This window comes from Sus scrofa, chromosome 16 (genome assembly GCF_000003025.6).
Source record: "Sus scrofa isolate TJ Tabasco breed Duroc chromosome 16, Sscrofa11.1, whole genome shotgun sequence".
Taxonomy (NCBI): Eukaryota; Metazoa; Chordata; class Mammalia; order Artiodactyla; family Suidae; genus Sus; species Sus scrofa.
Genome location: NC_010458.4, coordinates 46,434,013 through 46,455,797, shown reverse-complemented (window position 1 = coordinate 46,455,797; position 21,785 = coordinate 46,434,013). Strand labels below are relative to the sequence as shown.

The 21,785-nt window shown below is 45.2% G+C and overlaps 1 protein-coding gene across 2 annotated transcripts in view; it reads right to left on the bottom strand.

Annotated features, from left to right (window-relative positions):
* Positions 1-21,041, bottom strand: part of PIK3R1 (phosphoinositide-3-kinase regulatory subunit 1) — an 88,870-nt gene extending 67,829 nt beyond the window's left edge. Inside the window, exons 1-2 of one of the 2 annotated variants that reach the window (XM_021076847.1) lie at positions 20,788-21,041; positions 8,842-9,558 (exon numbers count right to left, since the gene is read on the bottom strand). In XM_021076847.1, coding sequence (XP_020932506.1) covers positions 8,842-9,175 — 334 coding nt within the window. In that variant the 5' untranslated portion in view covers positions 9,176-9,558; positions 20,788-21,041. Of the gene's footprint in view, positions 1-8,841; positions 9,559-19,886; positions 20,244-20,787 lie in introns of those variants that run through there. The other variant, XM_021076848.1, reaches the window with a different exon arrangement.

Genomic DNA, 21,785 nt, shown 5'->3' with positions numbered 1-21,785 from the left:
TTTTTGCTCCCTGAAAAAAAGCTAAGACTTAAGTTAGCAATGGTGTAAAATACTTTAAAATTATAAATTAATAGTGATACAAATACTCAGCTACATTTCTATAGTTAATATGCAGGGACAGAAAGACATAGTTCAAATGAACTGTTTACTGATAAAGTAACATTCTTAAACATTATTATTATTATTGCTTTTTAGGGCTGCACCCACAGCACATGGAAGTTCCCAGGCTAGGGGTCACATCACATCTGTAGCCGCTGGCCTGCGCCACAGCCACAACAGATCTGAGTCCTGTCTGTGACCTACACCACAACGCACAGCAATGCTGGATCCTTAACCCACTGAGCAAGGCCAGGGATCAAACCTGCATGCTCATGGATACTAGTCAGATTCGTTTCCGCTGTACCACAACAGGAACTCCCAGAAATTATTTTTTTAAATGGATAAAAAATAAAGCCAGCAGTGTTTAATGTAGATTCACAATAGCTTACCTTCTGAACAACCTCAAGTCATTTTGAAAACTGCATTTTCCAAAACCGAGTAGCAAGTTGGATCCAATGCTACTTTTGCTGTGGCAGAGGTACCATGTGCAGAGCCTGGGGACTCTATGGGAGTTCTCCTCCTCCTTAGGGGAAAGTTTGGAAGACAGCAATGACCACTGCCTTCTGGCTTTACAATGCAGGCTCACCTAATGCCTATGCTAATGTGTTACCTCTTGGGTACCTGTTTTAATACTTCTACCACATAAGCTCAAAGAGGTCTGAATAAGCAAAACTTTACAACCTGAAGAGACAGTGTTATAAACATACCCTCTATCTGCCTTGGAAAATTTTAACAAAACACTTGTGAGACAAATCCCTAGGAACTCCAAGCACATATCATGTCACTAAGTTTAATTACGCTACAAAGACACAGTCCAAGGGAGCATTCCATGAATCAGTCTTTTAACTGATTACCTGAGAGTGTAAAACGGGAAGAGTCTCAAACCGCTTTATTTTATTTTATTTTTTTTTTTTGCTATTTCCTGGGCCGCTCCCACGGCATATGGAGGTTCCCAGGCTAGGGGTCCAATCGGAGCTGTAGCCACCGGCCCACGCCAGAGCCACAGCAACGCAGGATCATAGCCGCGTCTGCAACCTACACCACAGCTCACGGCAACGCCGGATCGTTAACCCACTGAGCAAGGGCAGGGACCGAACCCGCAACCTCATGGTTCCTAGTCGGATTCGTTAACCACTGTGCCACGACGGGAACTCCTCAAACCGCTTTAGATGTCAGCAACTGCTGAGTGCTCACCGAAAGAGGCAATGCATGAAGTCTCGATCTGGTGAAACAGATCTTAAAATCACACAGTACGCAGATTTGCAAAAACTTGGTACCAATTGGGCACTTTCATTAGCAATAATCCCATATCATTCCAAGGACCAACCTCCAATCAGATCTTGCTATGAGGTCATGTGAGCATATCTACTGTCCTTGCTTGTCTCTCTACCTAAGTTGCTTCATTATTTTCCCTTCTAGTTTCTGGGCTGCATTACTGGGGATGCATTACTAGTGAGAACATATGTTTTCTGGGTTCTATTTCTCCAACAATTCTTATAAGCAGGAACAGAGAAGCTTTTACTGATCAAGTGGCAGGAAGAGGTTAAAATAAAAATACAACCAGAACTCAGAATGGCATCAACTTATTTTACTATTAGAGAACCCTGGGATGAGAAGGGTTTCATGGCATTTACAGCAAGCAAAGCAGAAGTGGAACTTCTGCTTCAAATAATATAGCACAGGGATTTTTTATTTCACTTATGCCTACATCTGTACCATCTTGGAGATCATATTTGATCAACAAATTACAAACGTCCTCTACCATACAGTGTAATAAATTCACGGCAGAAACTTCACTGTGCATTAGACTGGGACAGAACAGGAGAATCTATAGGTACTGCCTAATACAAGCTACCAACTGCGAATAGATAAATAGATGAATACAAATATCTCCAAGCAAGAAACAGAGCAGAGAAGGTATTCCTGAAAACGACAGCCATACTTTTGGTGGCATAAAGCCACTGGGAGGAAGTTTTGCACATGAAACTAAACAGATCCACTGCTTGTTTTGTTTTTAATTGCCAAAATAGATTTTATCAGAACATTTTAAAAATGTACATTATGAGAGCAGTTACAAAATATCACAGTCCCTTTAATAAATTAGTAAGTAGGAATATACATTTACAAAGTATTCTGACAACGTTTCGTAAAATTGACATTTCATGAAGTTGTACCCGAGTAATTCAAATAAACCCAATTTCTAGTTCTACTTTGAGCTCTATTTAGTTTCACTGAAAGCCTAAAACACTGTTTTGCTATTGAATGCTGTAACCTCAATCAAGACCTCAAAAATTAAGACATAATCCATCATGCAAGTATGTTTCTCATTTCTAACTAAAATACCAACTTATTTTCTCCTATTTTTAGTTTTCAAACCAATTGTACGCCCTTCCTCATGTAAATTTGTTAGCAACAAAGATACACAAATATGCAACAGCCAGCTGTACTGCTAACATCTGTTTTCTTTTACCAGGAAAAACATAGATATGTAAACAGCATCTTATGCTTGGTATTCTTATTTGCCAGAGGTACCAAATGCTCCCTTTTGGGGAAGCTACTTATCATGCAAGGCACCATTTGTTGTTGAATTTCAGAATTCTGAACGTTTATTTTCTCAAACTCTGACTTACTGGAGAAGTGCTGATTAATCAGAACTTTGCCTGTTTTACACAAAGATGCATTCACCTAGAAACCAGAAAAGACCGACATCAAAGTTATCAAAGGATCCATTCAACTGAGCTAAAAAGTTAAAATAGAAACACTTTTAGCATATAGAGTTGACTTTCATGACAAAGAAAACGGTTATCAGAACATCAATGTTAGCTTGGCTGTTAGTAAACAAATCATGAGCACTCCGCCTACACAGCTCCTGTTCTAACAAGAGGTGTGAGGGCTTTACTTAGGTTGTACAGATATGGACATTGGACCCTTTTCCCATTTGGGGAAAAAGAACACAGAATTAAATTTCTGAAAGCCAGAAGCCTTAATGAAAGTGTCTAAATATATATCTCATATCTCACTTAAAAAAAAAAAATTGCATACCATAGCTGTGATTTGGGGCCTGGTGGAAAGCTTTTCCTCAAATAATGTCTTATCTGTAACCCTGACCTTAGCTGTCACGCTGCTCCAGGAAAGAGAGAAGTGCTTCCCTTCTAACAAGAGACTGGAGGAAGGAGGGAGGAGTTCCCTCCTCTCTGGGAGACACAGGGAACTTCCTGCTCATTTCCCCTCCTTGGTGGCCTGTGTCGATGGTGGCTGAGCCAGCTCAGGGCAGAACTTTCCTGCTAAAAAGCAGCAAAGGTGAGAATCCTTTCTCTCCAACACTATTTCCTTTACAAATGACTGTGCATATGGAAACTGGGTTCATTAGGGGTATTTTGACATTTCTGGAGAAACAAAATAACGAAATTTAAAATGAAGAGGAAGAATGCCTTCTAAATCAAGACTTTGGTAAGAAGAGAAACACTACACGGGTGCTTCTGAGAGGGAGAACTCTGTTATAATATGTAACTTAATTCCTACATGATATTTTCTATCAGCAGAGAAGTGCTTAGGCTCATCTGGTCTCAAAAATTATGATCACATTTTTTTTTTCCCAGATCTAATCTTTAATCAATTATACCGATGATACCTTTGAGAAATATTGTTCACTCCCTACTAAAACTCAAAGGGCAGACACGTCAATGTTTACACCTGGGTAAAAATCTCTACTGCTCTGATTAATTTTTCTGGTTGGGAAGAAGTTAAAGACTGGGCTCAAATGCTCTGATCTTCAAATATGCTGAAACCAGGCCTGCCTCCCCACCCCTCCACCGGCAGCAGAGTGACCCATGAAAAACGTGCAGTCAGCACCAAAGTCAGATGCCTTCCTCCATCATTGGGGGGCAGTTAACCACACGGTTCCCCACTTCACAGCCAAGTCTCACTTAAGGAGGAGAAGTGGTGAGGAAAAAGTTATGACAAGGCATATTCTGAACTGAAATGGAATTCACAAAGGCAGGAACATGCGAAGCAAAGCCAACGACTTTCGCCAGTACTATTTCTGTGTGTAATTGCGGCACCTTACGACCAGGGGGCTCTGCGAAGGTGTGTAATTTCGGACTGGGTCACCACCTCCTGTGACCTCTGCACAGGGTAGTCAATTTCTGTGACTTATTACAGCCTTGCTCTCTAGACAGGGAGCGACAACCGTGGAAGGACACTCAAGATGCTGAGTGTGAAAAATAGAAAAATAACGGGGCTGGGGAAACCATGAACGCAAACACAAGTCGCAGGCTTTTCTCTTCTTCTCTTGAGAAGGAATTCGGATCAAATTTTAAAATGGGCCACACCAAATGTGGGACCAGCTGGGACCCATGGGCAGAATCCTAAGTGGAAGCTGGGGGAGGGGTGTGTGGGTGGGGGGGTGGAAGTGGGTATAAACTCAGATTCCTAAGTGATCTCTCAAGGTGTGGATTTCAGCATCCTATACGAACTAACGTGGTCACGGAATCTTACTCGTCTACATACTCCTGATTAGCGTGACTTTAATTAAAGGATTTCAAGATGCTGTCTTGAGAAACAGCCCCAATGGACAGCTTTCTTATGAAATAAAGGCATACCTTTTGATTCTGTTATCCCTAAATTCCCACTTCCATCAACAGATTCCCCGTGTCAGGGGAAATATGGAAGCACAGTCAAATGCACTTGGGTATATGGGAATGGAACACCCAGGTGTGAGCAGCCTGACTCAGAGAAAGCTGGAGAATAGCCTTACAAGAGCTGGCCTCCCCTAAGGAGCATGCAGGACCCCCATCACAACCTTTACCTGCACCAGACAGAAAAGAGGTTCTCCCAGGGCTTACCAGGTTGTGGGAAAATGACATGTCATGTTCATGTGGGCAATTTTAGCTTCTGTATAAAGAAATAAATGAGGAGGAGAGAGAGAGCATAAAACTCATGCCTGAAGACACTTGCTGATCTTGACACGTGTTCTAGATGTGTTCTATTCACTATGCCTGAGTGACTGACAGAACACATCCTCAACACACGTTCCTACCAGTAGAACTACCAGTCCTGGGAAATGAGGCAGAAAATAAGTTCTGGAGCTATAGCATGCAATGGTCAAGGCCAAGGCAGAAGATTCCTCAGATATGAATGATGCAGATAACAAATAGCTCAGGATTTCCAAAACCAGAACGGACTGTTAGCCTTGTGTGCCTGCAAGTGACATACAAAGCATGTGGCTCATTTCCAAAGTCACATGGGACCTGAAGTAGCTAGGTGATGCATTTCAACAGCAAGCATCTGCCCACTTGCTGAGAACCTACCGCACTGTTCTAGATCCTTACGATAATGGAGGGACATCTAAGGCCCTTGCCCTCTTGGAGCTTACAATCTACCAGAGGACGAGACAGTAAACAAACAATGTGGTAAGTGATTTCTATAGCAGATGAGATGATAAATGCTTTGCAAAAGCAGAGGGGCAGGTTGCCCCATTAAATGAGATGAGCGAGCCAGCCTCCTTGAGAAGAGAGCTTTAAGCCAAGAGTTGAGAGTGGGTCAGGCCAAAAGGAAGGCTGAGGAAGAGCCAGGCAAGCAGAGGGAGAAAGCCCAGCCCAGCCCAAGGTGGGAAAGGGGGAGGGGAGGCCATCATAGGGCACCCCATCTCTCTTGGGGCCTGACTACATCTTTACATCTTTCTTCGCTGTTTTCTAGCACAAAATAGGGGTTCAGGGCATATTTCCTGAATGATTTCAATTCCAAGAAATACAAGATTATCCAATACACAGATTCAATCTAAGTGATAGACCAGGGCTTTGTAAGAAAAGACACATATGCAAAACTGATTGGTGGAAGGTCCATTTTCCTGGGAGGAGCTGGATATCAGATCTCCAAATGGGTTTTTCACTCTATTTTCCCCTCAAAGTGAAACACCACAGCTTTATTTCCAGGAACATACTTGAACCATGGAGTGGGTTCTGTTACGTAAGGGGGCACCCCTTACAGAGACTTACTTGTGGCCACTGTTTAAAGACAACTTCCATATGTATGACTCACTTTGCTGAACAGCAGAAATGGACAGAACATGGTCAATCAACTACACTTCAATTTAAAAGTTAAAAAAAAGACCACCTCTTCTGACAAAGAGGGAAGGCGGGGAGAGCCGCGTGAAGGTAGGTCTGAGCAGCCTCAGTGCCTCCCCTGCTCACCGTGGGGGTGAAACTCTCTCCACCACAGAGACCTGCATGAGGTCCTCAGACCAGGCAGGGATGACCTGCTCAATAATATACAGTCAAACATGAAACACAAGCCAAGTCAGCTGAGGGAGTAAAAAAGAAAAAGGAAAAAAAAGAAAGAGAAAAAAAAAGGCCAAAGAATCCAATTACGGGAAGAACAGAACTATCCTTTCTCACCTTCACACACTTCACAGCCTCACTACAAACACTTCAAATAAACACACTCAGGCAAAAGGAATCAAAGTCCTATAGGTTCCAAAAAATGAATTCGTCCTTACAACTACTTTCCATCACAATGCACAGGCAGCTGGCAGGGGCTGTGGAATGCTCATTTCACAGGAGTCATGTTTAAGTGAGAAGATGAGATTAATATTTCCAGGAAATCTAGTATCCAGTACCCCACTCCCCACCCAGCCCTCCATACCACCTTTTCAACCTTTCAATTACCCCTAATGTCTCATTTATACTCAGGCCTGCTCTAATACTTTAATGCACATTATCATGGGCTTCTTGCTTAAATTCTGTGAGAAAGAATTCATTTTACTCTAAGTTTCTATGTCTTAAAAAAAAAAGAAAAAAGAAAAAGCTCTTTAAAAATCTCAATTGTTATCATATTAGATGAGAAAGAAAGCATTATAAAATACTTTAGGACCTAAAAAGGGATAATCATTTTTAAAGGAAGACTTGCTTTTCCATATACTATACTGACAGCAGGTATTAAATACAATTTTGCTGAAAAATTATTTCTGCAAAATCTTTTTTATCACTAATCTTGACAAGGTACGCCCTTTCCACCTTTTAAATAATCTTTTCTAATCCAACTCAGTTACTGTTATGATTCTGTAATCTTTTGTATTCTGGGAGAAACTACCATTTTTTCCTTTACAATCAGGCTTACATATAAGGAAGGGTATCTAACTTAGAAAAGCAAAAGTTTAAAATATGTAGTTTGACGCTAAAAAAAAAAAAAATATATATATATATATATATGTATATACCTTCTTCAGAGTTAACTATACAAGAAACACAATGGTTAATAAAATTACATATTTGAGTACAGAGTCAAGATTTTTTGATTCGTCTAGAAAGAAAAATGAACATTTGCTTTTGAACTGTATCATTTAGATGTTATTTCTAAAGTACAGTATAGGCCAGGGGTCTAATCGGAGCTGTAGCCACCCAGCTGTCCAGCCTATGCCACAGCCACAGCAACGCAGGATCCGAGCTGCATCTGCGACCTACACCACAGCTCACGGATCGTTGACCCACTGAGCAAGGCCAGGGATTGAACCCGCAACCTCATGGTTCCTAGTCGGATTCGTTAACTACTGCGCCACGACAGGAACTCCTAAAGTACGGTTAATATTTACGAAACAAGTATCCTTTTTGGGTAGGTTGGGAGTGGGAAAGCAGTTTCCTTCAAGTATCCTTCATGAGTTCTTTGACTTATATAAAATATTCCCAATTCTACGATTACCCAATGCTAAAAAGGCAGCTACTTGCCCTTGCATTCTACTTCTTTATTCCCACTGCCTGATTCATTTGTGCTAGAATAAGCAAACATTAAAGAAGACATAAAAGAAAAGAATCTCTTCCAGAAATACACTGATGCCACAGCCAGTTCTACTCAACATATCACCACTGAGTCTACCCACTGGAAACACACCTTTCTATACCACTCTCAGTCTCCGGAGGGGGGAAAAAAGATTATACAGGGAGAACAAGGCTTGAGACTGACTAGTAAAGAAATGAATTATTTGACAAGGCTGTTAACAGCAAATTGGAGCAGAAGGCTGTCTCTGAGTGAAAATCTATAGAAATAACATCTTAAGGAACAGCTGGACTCGGAGCTCATTTCGGGACCATCTCCTGTGAACAATGAGGGGGTTTTGGATCAAGATGTTTTCCATGTGAGACAAATATGCTGTGATTTTTTTTTTTCTCTCATGAAAGCCAAGCACACTATTGGCATTAATGCTACAGACGACACTGCCCAGGAAGGAAGGAGACTCCCTGTGCTTCTAGACTAATGACAGGGTCAGGTTTCAGCTCCAGCCAGTGTTCCTGGAGAGGAAACGGAGAGGTAGGCACCAGGTTATAAAAACAAAGGTTTCTTCTCAGCTGAGTTCTGTGGTCATGCATTACTGGCTACACTTTCCACGCAGATGACAGGAATGTTAAATATACTTACATTAGACTTACCTTCTACTTTCCCCAAATGATCACTTAAAAAATATATGTAGTACCAATTACAAGAATAAGAATGCAACAGGTGCCTAATTCAACGGCAACTCTAATAATAGTGTTTAGAGACACTCACTAAACAGGTTCTCAGATATCATCACCCTATTTTTATAACAGCTCTCCATCTAATGATTGACCAAACTTTTCTGTACCCCACACATAATTTCGGGTAAATGTGCCAAAACAATCTCTGCCCAGAGTTTTTCAGCCCAACTCAACCTAGGATTTTTTCTTTTAACAAAAAGGAAAAGAAAAGAAGCGATCACTCATCAATACTGACCTTGGTGCTCACTGTCTGCTTCAGTTTTTGAAGAACCTGGCGCAACAGGAAGGGGTCGAGGGGGCCGGGGCTTTGGTGTGGGAGGTGAGATCTTTTTCCTTCCAATATATTCTACGTAAGTGCCTGGGAAGTCCCCCCTCTCCCCTGTGGTCTCATTATAGCCATTTAACCAGCCGATTTCTTCAGGTCTGGCTTCCTGTCCATCACTGAATCCAAGGGCTACTAAGGACCCTTTATTCACAGTCAGTATGTCCCCCAAGTGCAAGTCGATGTCTTCTTCACGCTCCTTTTTATAGTCGTACAGCGCCCTATACTGGTAGCCCTCAGCACTCATGGCTGCAGACCTGCGACCATGCGACAGCTGGGCTAGGGGCACGCTGCAGTCTAACTCTGCCTTTCTATGGAAAGTGAATTCAGAGAGTGTGTGAAGTTTCCTAATGCTCGTCCAGCAGAGGACAAAGGATAACTCTTCAAAGGTTTACGAGGAGCGGTGATTGGCCATCCGGCCGTCCATCTGTCCTCCATCAAGGGTGTGACTGAAGTCAGGGTTCACTTCCTCTTCGGCCACAGTCCTCCCACTGGCTTTCTTTTCAACGACTTGTCAACACGCTGACTCCAGGCTGACTCCCCTGGCGAGGCCCGATCCTTTCAGACACTTTTGTCACACTGTCCATCTGTCGTCTGATTTGACCGTGGCACGCCACACACAAGCCGCACCTAGCAAAGGAAGAGCAGGACTTATGAATGAATGGCACACTTGGCCATCTGTGTGAATGTGACTTTCAACTTCCATTCAGCAAGTACTTCATCAATGTGGCACATGTGCACGGGACAGGCGTGCTTTTGCTTGACACGGTACACACAACAGAGATGAGTGAGGTGGGCAGGCCCTGGGAGGTGGGAGGGGTGGTGGCAGTGGGCAGTGTCTCGGAGATAAGACGATATACAAGGAACCAGAACACCAGGTAAATGCCATAAGAGAGCAGAGACTAAGTAAATGACAGGGACCTTAAAGAGGAAGAGACCACATCTCACCACAGGCATCTGAAGACAGAAGGGAATGGGTGGCGTGATCTTAGGTGCAGGTGTCACTAAGAACATGGCATATTCTGGGAAGAGCTAGAACAGGCAGTGCAGTATGACTGAAGCCAAGGAGAGAGCACTGGATCCAGGTCAGAAAGATAAGTAGGGGGTTGTATGGCTTCACGAAAACCCATGTCGGGTTTAGGAGTGATGCAAATCCATAAGGGGAGCTGGGAAGAGGCTTCGAGAAGGGGGAGCAACAGGCCTAGAGGGGGACTTGAAGAAAATCTAATCGTGGCGTGGAGGAGGGACTGGCGCGGGGACAGAAAAGGAAAGCTGTGAAAGGTGTTTTGCAGCCCTCCGGGCAAGTGGCCATCGGGGCATGAACCAAAGCGGTAGCAGAAAGCACGGAAAGGGGAGGTCTGAAATAAGGGAGGAGCATGTGCGAGATGTGGCAATGCTGGAAAATGGGTCAAGAAAGAGAGACCAGAGTCCTGGAGGGCTCGACCCTAGTCGGGGAGATGGAGAAACAGGGGATGGCATAGAAGCCAAGAAGAAAGGGCTCTTCCCCGCCTGGAGGGCTGAGCCAAGCTTCAAGGCAGTAGCTGACCATTGGAGCTTAAAGATCATCCACTCCACCAGCTATTTTAGCTTTCATTTCTGCACAACATCAGATCAACAGGGAGATATATTTACTCATGTGGATGTTTAGCAACAGACTAGTATTTTCTTTTTTTTTCATCTTTTTTTTTTTTATTTCCCCAATACATTATTTTTTTTCTACTATACCGCATGGTGACCCAGTTACACGTACATGTATACACTCTTTTCTCCTCACATGCTCCATCGTAAGTGGCTAGACATAGTTCCCAGTGCTACACAGGAGGCTCTCCCTGCCATATTAGTATTTTCACTACAAAGAAATAAAAACCACAAAAATGTAGTACGTTTTAGCAGAGCACAGGTCATTTTGTTGGTACATTCAAAGGAAAAACGTAAAATAGAAAGTATAAATTGTACAGAAACGTACAGCATTAAACAACCTCCCTTTTGCCCACTTTTTCCTTTACCCCAAAGTTGATTACTATTTGAATTTTATATTGATTCATTTCTTAAAAACCAATAAAGATGACATATTATTAAAAAGGGAGAGAGAAGCAAAAGGTGTCTGATCCCGAGTAAATGAGAAGAATGAAGCTACCACTATGAGGCCAAGGGATGCAGGAGGCCTGGTGGACTTAAGGTGATGCTGTACATCCAAATACAGGTGTGGGCAGTTGAAAACCTTGACAGTGACTCAGGAGAGGGAACACACTCGAGATCAGGTAATCAGCTGCAAACATGGCAAAGCCAAATTCAATGGAATGGAGAAACTCACAGGAAAAAATATTAAAAGTTTAAAAAATAATAATAAATCCAAGGACCAAACACGGAGGCTCAGTGAATGCCACTAAGAAGGAAAAGTCAAGGTCTGGAGACAATGCAATGTTCTGGAAACAAGGGGTGGAGGGTTTCAGGTAGGAAAAGCTGATCTCTAAGACTAAATCCTGCAGAGGCCTCCAGAAGGGGGAAAGGGAGGCAGAGCTAGGACACAGGGGCTCCATCCATCCTGGAATCATCACATACTGAAGAAAGCTGGTATTGAGGATAGTAACTAGAGTTTACGGAGTGGAAGAACTGAAGATAAGTGGAGATGCTTGCTGCAGGAGTACTCTGTGAAGGTGGCTCAGTGAAGGGGGAAATGGGAAATGCAAGTGTTTTTCTCTCTCTTTTTTGAATATAGTGGAAGCAGAGGGATTAGAGAGTCAGAGGCTAAGTTAGAGAGGTGGTAAGGCCACACGGATTGGAGAGAGAACAGCAGTGAACAGCATGCACACAGACACACTTTGTGCCCCATTCATTTCTCCACATTATCTTTGTTATAAAGAGCAAAAGCACACTAAAAGGTTTCTGTTAAGCTGACTGAACAATAAAGCCATAAAAACAATAGCCTCCCAATTTCGGTGTGCTATGTCAAAGAGAGCTTTATAAGTTTTAAAGAGTGGAGCCCTTTAGAAGTTTAATATTATAGGCACTCTGTGGTGTAGGCATCTTAAGCAGCAAAATCTAATCACAGATTAATTGTTACGCTGGCATTCAGAAGTGTAAAGTATTCAACTTTACAAGGCCAAAGCCTCTTAGCTGTAATACAATAACGCTCTTAGGAGAGTTACACATTAAAAGAAGCAAAAACAAACACTGGGGATCTTTGTGCAGCAAGAATATTAATTTGGGATAGGATTCTACTTTGTATTTCAGTCGTGAGAGGGAAAAAAAAAAAATGAAAGCAGCCGGTAGAGCATATGAGAAAAATAAACTATATTATGTCTGAAGACAGCCTCTCCTTTTGATAGATCCAGAGTCAAATTAAATATTCACTGCATAAATTCACACAAAAATGTAGAACTAGCAAATCCCATTTTTAGTACTAATGTACTCTGTTACAAATGAGACACAGAACTCTAAAGAACATGAAAATTTACATATCCCTAAATGCCTGGAAACCAGGCAATATGCCTAAGAATAATTTAATTCCTCCAAATCTGCCTTGAGATTTTTCTTAGCTTTTCCTGGCAATGCATGTCTTTTTGGAAGAAGAAAAAAAAAAAATCCTCTAGTAGGCTGGGTAGATCCTTACTCCAGCTGCGCCTATGGCTTCCTCTATTTCAACAACCAAGGAGGCCAGTTTGGCCTAAGAATCTCACTTAACAGGATGGAGGTATAATAACACCTCTCTCTCCTTCCTTCTCTGCCCCCCACCCCTTCCTCCTCTCCCCTCTACACAGCCCTCAGCAGCCACCGAGCCCTGCTCATAGCATACCTATGTAGCTTTGCATGGTCCTCACCAGGGGACACTGTCTTAATAAAAGGCTCCATATCTGGTCAAGGTTGTACAAACCTAAAACCCTCTGGATTAGTCGGCCTGAGGCTAAATCTGTGCAAAGAGATAAAGAACCCTGAGGCACCTGAAGACTTCAGCAAGGCCAGACTCTAGAATAGCAACTGCCAGCACAGGTGCCAGAGACTGACATGTCTCTACAAAGTCCCCCTCCCTCACTGTCTGTAAGAAGATCCTTATTTTCTCTGTAAGAAATCTGTGCAGAACTATGGACCCGCGACTGAAAAAAGAACCCCAGATCACCAATGGCTTTTGGACTGCCAGTAGAACACATCATTCCTGTCTTTTGGGACTCCACAATCAAGGCCAGGAGGACCCATCAAAACAATTCAAGGTCGCCCATGTTTCAGTGCCAATTAAGTGGTTGGAGAGTCATTAAGAGGAGCCAACTCGGACTCGCCCTGTGGGTGGCAACTGGAGTGCATCCCATCATGAGCTAGAGACAGACCTTGGCTGGAGGGAGGAGGCAGGCAGCTCTACCCTAGAGCACACTGTACACTTTCTCCTAACGGCCATGCCCATTTTAATGACTGTTATTGTCATCATAGTCTTTATCTAATACTGGAGGCCACAGGTGTATTAACCCATTCAATCATCAGCATCACCCATTCAATCACCAGCATTGAGTATTTACTGGGAGCTCTGTGTATTAACATGCTCAATAGGAAGATAACTGTGAGGTACGTACTATTGATATTCTCACTTTATATAGGTAGAAATCTGAGGTTCAGATCTGTTTAGTGTCTTGGCTGGGGTAATAGTCAACAAGCGAGAGGTGGAATTAGAGTTTAGATCTAAGCAGTGTGGCTTCTGAGGCACCTTTTCCTCTCTCTCACTCTCCCCCACCCCCAACTTTTTTAGGGTTGTACCAGCAGCATATTTAAGTTCCCTGGCTAGGGGTCGAATTGGAGCTGCAGCTGCTGGCCTACACCAGAGCCACAGCAACTCGAGATCCGAGCCCTGTCTGTGACCTACACCACAGGCCACAGCAATGCCAGATCCTGAGCAAGGCCAGGGATCAAACCTGTGTCCTCGTAGATGCTACTTGTGGGATTCATTTCCACTGAGCCACGACGGGAACTCTGAGAGCCACCATTTTTAACACCCTAAAACCTAATGTTCAAACTCAACTTGCTTGGATGGCCCAGATATGTCCATGGGGTCAAGGATGCAGATTTTTTGCCTGCATGTTCTGACCTCTCAGATTAACCCTGAAGGTGCCTGCTTTTTAGTTTCTGTGACCGTGGCCTTCCTGATAGTGTTGGTGGCCCTTTCACAAAAACACCTGCAAGAAACGAAGCCACTCTAATCCAGCAGCAGTAGCCTCAAGTCTGAGGCCAGGCATCTTGGACCAGGCAAATTTTCTCCCAAAGAGACTTCATTAAAATGCATCCATGCCAAGGAAGTCAATAAACTAGTGAATAAAAGAATATGGGGCACATCACTTCTGGAAGGCTGCCCTCTCCTGGAATCCTGCCCATTTCTGCTCTACAAGCTTAAGCTTCTGCCACCTGTACGCCTCTTGGCATCTGAGCCCTCTGCTGCTATCCCAGGCCCATCACAGCACAACTTCTAACAACTCAGCTCCTCCTTAGGGGGCTATGTGAAACACAGTCATAAGGGCTGTCACATGAGAGGACAGGTAGGTTCTCTTTTCTCTCACCTTCACCTTTCCCAACACTGTAGAAGACTCAGCAGCCTGCGGCTTGCTAGTGCCTAACTCTCTTGTGATCAGTGTGGAGCCGAAACTACATGTTGCCCAGATTCACAAGCTCACACCTCCAATCTCTTTGGCTACAGACACTTGTCCATTGACCTATTTCCACGCGCCTCCAACAGAATCATTTCTGTGCTAGCAGTTTTTATATATGGATAATATTCACCACTCATAATTTAATGTTTTCCAGCAACCAAGGCAGTTTTCTGACAACACAGACTCCAAGCTAGCATATACCTAAGTTACTGTAACAAAAGGTTAGAAAGGCATCCTATGAACGAATAACAAACTAACTTACTCTTACACAACATTATATGTAACTGTTCAAAAGTTCCTTCAAGAGAATTATTTTGCTCCTGTCTTTCCAGCCCTTTAAAGACTGCCTGCATTACCATTAATCCAGAAGACATATTTTTCTCTGCTAAAATACTGAGAAATTTTCATCTTGTTCCTCAGCATCAAGTTTTTTCTCAAGCCTGACAAGGAGCAATCCATGACTTCTTAACGCACAACTGCCTGAAAGTAAATTTTCAATTTAACCCTCTAACCCGCAGGCATTTGGGCAAAGCACCAACCAAAATCCTTTGAAAAGCCCTCTGACTTTGCTGACTTACTCATCCCCCTTTTAAAAAAGGATGGAGATTTAGCAAACTTGATGGGGAGGCAGGAATAAAGGATATTTTCAGATCACTTTAAATAAATCAATATGTCCTGATCATGTGAGTCTATCCCACCACGAAACAGCAGTTTAGCACTGGGTCGCAGCACAAAAATGGACCTTCAATCCAGCTGCAAAGCTACTACAGAGTGGCTTCCGGACCCCTCTCTACATTTCGTCTCTCCATCTTCAGTGGGATAGCTCTGAGTAGGGCAAGCTCCCCAACTACATCCACACAGTCTTTCTAAAAACTGGAAAAAAAAAAAAAAATCTAGAAATCTTTTCACTTTCAAATATGGTGTCTCGAAAATCGTGAAAATCAAAACAAATAGTTAAAATTTCGACCAAACAAAATGAATTTCAATACAAAAGGACGGGCTTAGAGTATAATTTGGGGGGAATGTGAATTTTATCTCAATTAAAGCAAAACACAATGAGGGGCTCAGATGAAGCCCAAAGTCATGGTCCTCCAATATCTCCAGTCTTTTTTTTTTTTTTTTTTTTGTCTTTTTGCTATTTCTTTGGGCCATTCCCGCGGCATATGGAGGTTCCCAGGTTAGGGGTCGAATCGGAGCTGTAGCCACTGGCCTACGCCAGAGCCACAGCAACTCAAGATCTGAGCCGCGTCTGAGACCTACACCAAAGCTCACGGCAACACTGGATCGTTAACCCACTGAGCAAGGGCAGGGACCGAACCCGCAACCTCATGGTTCCTAGTCGGATTCGTTAACCACTGCGCCACGATGGGAACTCCATCTCCAGTCATTTTTAAACCAATGAGAATGTGGCTGGGGGCTGCCTGGCTCAGGGCAGGATCTGTACTTCAGGGAAGCCCTCTGGGGGATGGGGAGTGTGTAGGGGAGGTGGGGGCAGGGGGTGCAGGGAGAGGGCAGGGGGTGCAGGGAGAGGGCAGGACCAGCCTGGGTCAAAGAACAAGGATAGAGAATGCTCCAGAAAGCACAGTGATGGGATGGCGCTACGTACTGCTGGATGGGCAGGGAGACCCTGGCCCAGCTAGAGGCAGCTCTCAGGCTCACTAGTCATCACTGAGAGGCTGGGACAAAGGGCCATGCCAGCACTCACACTGTGGCTCCCAGGGCCTGAGAAACATTGCCCATCACCCAGAAAAGGCATGGAGGAGACCATTCCAGTTCCCGACATCATCCCAGTGAAGAGGCTCTGAGGAGGCCATGGGATGGGTGGAGTGAAGCAGATGATCTAAAGTCCCTCCTCTGGTGAAGAAACAAGGCTACAGTGTACAATGCTTGGGAAGGTGAGTGTAAGCACGGGGCTGCACACCCAAATGGTTGTCCCCATGGGTGCCTAGATTTTTCACCTCGGTCAAGTTACTTAAACCTCCCTGTGCCACAATTTTCTCATCAGTGAGGCCGATACAATAAGCAAACGTACACCTGAGAGAGTTAACAGGAGGAGTCAATGAAATTATTTATACAAAGACTTGTCTCCACGCTTGATGCTTAAAACTTAATATAGTTCACACCAATAGAATGCTTTCTTGGGGCCAGGCACAGTTCTTTCGATTTTGCATATATCAACTCATTTAATCCTTGCAACCATTCTGGGTGCAATTATCATCGCCATTTTATGGATGGGAAAAGCAGCATGGAGAAGCTAAATAATTTGCCGTAAGTTACATGGCTAGTAATTATTATTAGTGTTACTACTATTGGTACCATTAGTGTATTGAATGCCACAATTCATAATTAAAACCAGAACACTTGCCAGGAATTGTCCTTGGCATGGCTTGTCAAAGCTGCAAACTGTACTGCAAGAATCCTGAAGCTAGCCAAAAGAAAACTCTCTGCAGTTTCCTTAACTCCTTTTCAGAGTAAATAGATAGACAGATAAGGGCTGCTTGTGGACTCTGCCCATCTAGTCCTGAGGCAGAGGGTGGTTCTATAGAGGTCAGGGCAAAGGAGACCTGGGAGGGGCTGAGGCTGTGTGAGAGAGTGGTATGAGGCGGGAGGTGGAGTCAGGGGACAACACTCCTCTCCAGCAGAGTTTGGTGGCTGCTGCCTAGCTGCCTTCAAAGAGAAAAGATGACAGCATTCTTGCAATCCTCCAGGGACTGAAGGCAACTGTGTCCTCTGGTTATAGCCCTAGCTCCTGGGACTGAGCCTTGGGGCCAGACCACTGGGGGTCCAGTGAAGATGGTGAGGGGGCAAAGCACACTGGCCCCGACACCTGGCTTGATTCACTCACTTCACCCACTGGTGGGGTCTCTTCACACTTTTACCAGACTCCTGAGACTCCACTACTCTCTGGGGTGATTGTTAATGAGAAAGCTATTTTGACTACAGGTGCCTCAGGGTATGTATTGGACTTACTTTAAGGAAAACAAACCCAGGAGGATAAAAATCTCTAAAGATGTTTTTATAGTAGGATTTTTTGTAAGTGAAAGGTATACCACCTTCACTCCATCCTTTCAAATGAATAAATTGACAAAAAAAACCCAAAAACCTAATGTCACCCAACCAGACAAGAGTAATCACATAGCCTATTTTCAGCTCATTTGGCATAATGTACATGAAATGGCCTTTAAATGCCACTCTCTTCAGCAAGTAATTCCAGTAAGAGCATTTGCAGAATCATGGCAGGTAATCATATTAGGGTGTAGGTAGAAGAGACAAGAGGACAAAAAGCAATAAATGGGACCAACGTTTTAAAAATTAATTACAACCTAAGTGTTTTATTAAAAGCTTTCACATAACTGATGTTATGCCCTGTAAGGTAAAAACTAAGTGATAATTCCTCCTTTCCACTGCTAAGTAACTTCTCTTCTGAGGGCTTCACCCAGATGCTAAATTCTCTTGCCTTCACTTGCAAATCTCTGTGCCCTCCAAAAGGCCAAGTGCTGTGGAAAGCTTGTTTAAAATGTGTAATACACTGAAAGTCACTTCCCTTTTTCTTCTGCATTGTGTACGCCTCAGTGTGGGAGTACTAAAAGCAAAACACCAAATGCAAACATAATCTCAGCTTTCTATATTCTACCTGACCATGAAATCATTTTTTTTTTCAGTCTGGTCATTTACCACCTCTTTATTCAATCAAACTCATTTTGCATATCACAAAATGCAAACACAATGAAAGCTGAACTAGAATTGTTCCTGTTTTAATGAGCATGTGGACAATCTTTCAGAATGGATGCCTTTTTAAAATACTCCCTTGAGCTACCTAAAAAAAAAAAAAAAAAAAAAAAAAAGAGGGATTCTGACCAACACATTGGCCTAAGAATTACATGGCATTCATGAAAAAATTTAAACATATGGGCAACACTTTAAGCAACACAAAATTTGGGTAAGTGGGGCAAGCTTTCACTGAAGATACAAAACTCTTCAAAAATCAGCTTAGGTGCCCTTAACATCTCCAGCAGAAAAACTCCCAACTGTCAGTGACCAAAATACATACCACCTATGACTTATTGTACCACTTCTGTTTCCCAAAACTAAAGTCATGCAGCAGGGATTTACTGTTCTTGAAAAATTTAAATTTCAAGAAATAGTTATAGAAAGGTAATATAATTAATCAATGGGAAGGGAAATGCTTTTTCACACTGGCTATCAGCATCACAAAGATGAAGAAACACAGTGATAACATTTTACAAAAGCAGATAAAACAGCAGATAATAGGGTGGACAATGCAAATATCTATTATGCAAGTGACAAGAACAGGTCCCAAATTAAGATGCAAGTTAAAAAGCAAATGCACATCACACATTCAACGCTGGTATCAGATACATAAAACTCTCTTCCAATCACAAAAATCTATACACTTCCATGGAAAAAGAACAACTCTCTAGTTGCAATTGGCATATAAAAGCTGAAGGGGCCAGCAGTGACATAACCCAACACTTCTACAAGGCAGGGAGCTTCCTTCACTGGCCTTTCCAGTTTAAACCTTGATTCTAAACCAAACTTTTGAGGACCCTCCCCCCAACACACACAGGGTATTTTCTTAGTAATGACCAAAGCACTTGCTTCCAAATGACTTAAGTTTTGTTCCCTAAGAAAACTACAATTCGCTGCCTTTTAAAAACTGTGTATTTCAAAAACAGTATCATCTATCAAAAAATTGTGGTCAGAAGGGTGCTTTTTTGCCTTTTTCAATGATAAAAGATGTTTGTGGCCTTCTTTGCTGAAGTCGCCAAATTCTCAATGATCTGTACAATGAGCCTGCTCCAGAACTAAACCTGTCTACCTACTCTGACCTTTTCAGGCTAATACCTAACCAGCTTTAAAGTTGCTGAAAGGCAGCACAAGCTAATGAAATATTCAAAAACCATTCCACATCCCGCCTGGGTCTCTAACTTTATGAATGTCCCGCCTAACAACTAAAACTCCAGCCTCACCAAACTGAAATGACAATCTTATGCTGCATTCAAAACCCGGAACTGCTTTATCCATTCGCACCTCGCAATGACTAGCAAAGAGGAAAAGAACCGAAAAAAAAAAAAAAAAAAAAAAACCCACCCTCACCCCGCCCCTGCTTCTAAAGTCATAAACTCCCCCAAATAAAGAGTATACTCATACTCAAGACACCAAGAGCGCTGCAGCTCCACCAAGGATTAACGGTAAAAGTGAGACCTTTCTGATATTAACTGCTCCCAGAAAAGCCAAATAATTTCCCCAAATCCAGTTCACACACATTGTGCGTTCAACACGTAACAGCCATTCCGCTCACACCCTTACATTTCAAGCTCGAATTCCGGTCACCAAAGTATATTTCTGCACTGGAGCGCTTGGCCTGAGCTTTCCTGTTCTCTTTGTCTTGTGATGTGTTGGGCAGTTTCTGGTCTTGGGAAGTGAGTGTGAGAGCTGTGGTTTCCAGACAATTCCCCACGATCTTTCAGCTCGGGCTTGCATGCTCCCTCTCTCTAGCCGGCTCCATATTGCTGGGCAGGTCCCAACAGTCTCGCTCCGCGCTACAAAAAGCTGGATTTCCGGGCTGTTCCAAGACCCCACTAAATCTGCCTCCAACAACCTGCTCAGGCCCGGCCCGCACCACACTCCGAGTTAGGGCCCCGGCGGCCAGCCTCCCCGAGGCGCACTTCCCCCACCCCGGAAGAGGAGGGAAGCAAACTTCGGAGGGCGGGGGCTGGGGGCGAGCTCCGGGGACCCTCGTCGCCCCGCCCGCCCGAGGAAAAGCGACCTGGGTGCAGCCAAAGGGCGCGGGGGCAGGCATCGCTCCTTCCCGCTAACGAAAGGCAGTGGTCGGGGCGCTCTCCGCTGCTGAAGGGCCCCGAAAAGCTGCAAGGCGACAGTGGGGACCCTCAGAAGTGTGCGGTGACGGAGGCACGGTGGCGGAAGCCCGAGTTCGCCTGCATCTCCGGGGACGAATGCGCCCGGCGGCATGCACAACCAACGAGGTGGCCGGGAGCACCCAAGACGCTGGCCGCGAGAGGGGCCCCCGGCTACCCGGCCAGCGGGAGATGCTGGCGGCAGGGAGGACGGCTGCCGGCCCGCTTTCCCCTGCTCGGCTCTGCAGAAGGAGAAGCGGCTGCTGGTGACAGGAAGAGAGCGGCGGTGGCCGCGCGCGCACGCACCGCCTCCCCCTCCCGAGCACACACCCGGACCCGCTGCCGCCGCCTACCTCCCCCGCCAGCCGGCTTCCTTCCTCTGCCCGGCCCGGGCTGCAGCGTCGGTTCTGGCGCGCACGTCTCCAACGCGTCCCTAACCGATTCCGACCCGCCAGCCGTTCTCGACTCGAGCTCGCTGTCTCCGACCCGCTCCCTGCTGCCCCAGCCGCGGCCGCTGCTTCCTCCAACTCCGCTCCAGCTGCTCGCGACTCCTCTCCGTGCGCCCGCAGTTCCAGCACCCGACTCAAGCTCCGCCTCCGGGTCCGCCCCACGGGGTCCGCCCCCCCGAGCCCGCGCCAACCAGCGCCCGCGTCTCTGCCCCTCTCTGCTGGCGCCGCGCCCGCGGCCGCTGCCATTCATAGTGCCGGCCTCTGAGCCCAGCGGCCAGCGGGCGGGGCTCCGGTCCGGCAGACCCTTCCTGCAGCCGGTGCTTGCCTTCCGCCCCCAGCCGCGGGGATGCCCCGGGCGGCAGGGCCGAGCGCTCTGGGTGTGCGCCCGCCGGGCGGGCCAGGCTACTGCCCGCCCGCGGCAGAACCGGCTGCTGGGCGTCTCCGGGACCGGAGGCGGCGGAGCTGGGGGAGGTCGAGGGCAAGTTCAGACTTAGAGGCTGCGTCTCTAATCCTAGAGTCTTGAAACAAACCCCTTTTGAGCCCCCTGCGCCCCAGCAGAACTGCTGGTTAGGGCAGGACTCGGATTCCAGGCTCAACCAAAGCGGGGAGGACCTGCAATTCCCGGCCTCGCCAGAGCGGCCTCAGGAGTGGGCGGAAAAACCACGCCACCCCGCATGGCTCCCGGGGGTGAAGGAGGGGTGAAAGGGTGAACCGGAGGGACGAGCGCCCGCAGCCTGCCCCGAACTCCAGGAGCCTGGCACCGCCGCCACCCGCAGTCAGGCGGGCCCGCCAGAAGGGCAGAGTTTTATGGGGAGGGCGCACGCTGGCTGATCCCTCCCAGTCCTCAGATGTCGGAGCAAAAGTAGGTCGCTCAGACAGATCGAGGACCCCCTGTTACTCGT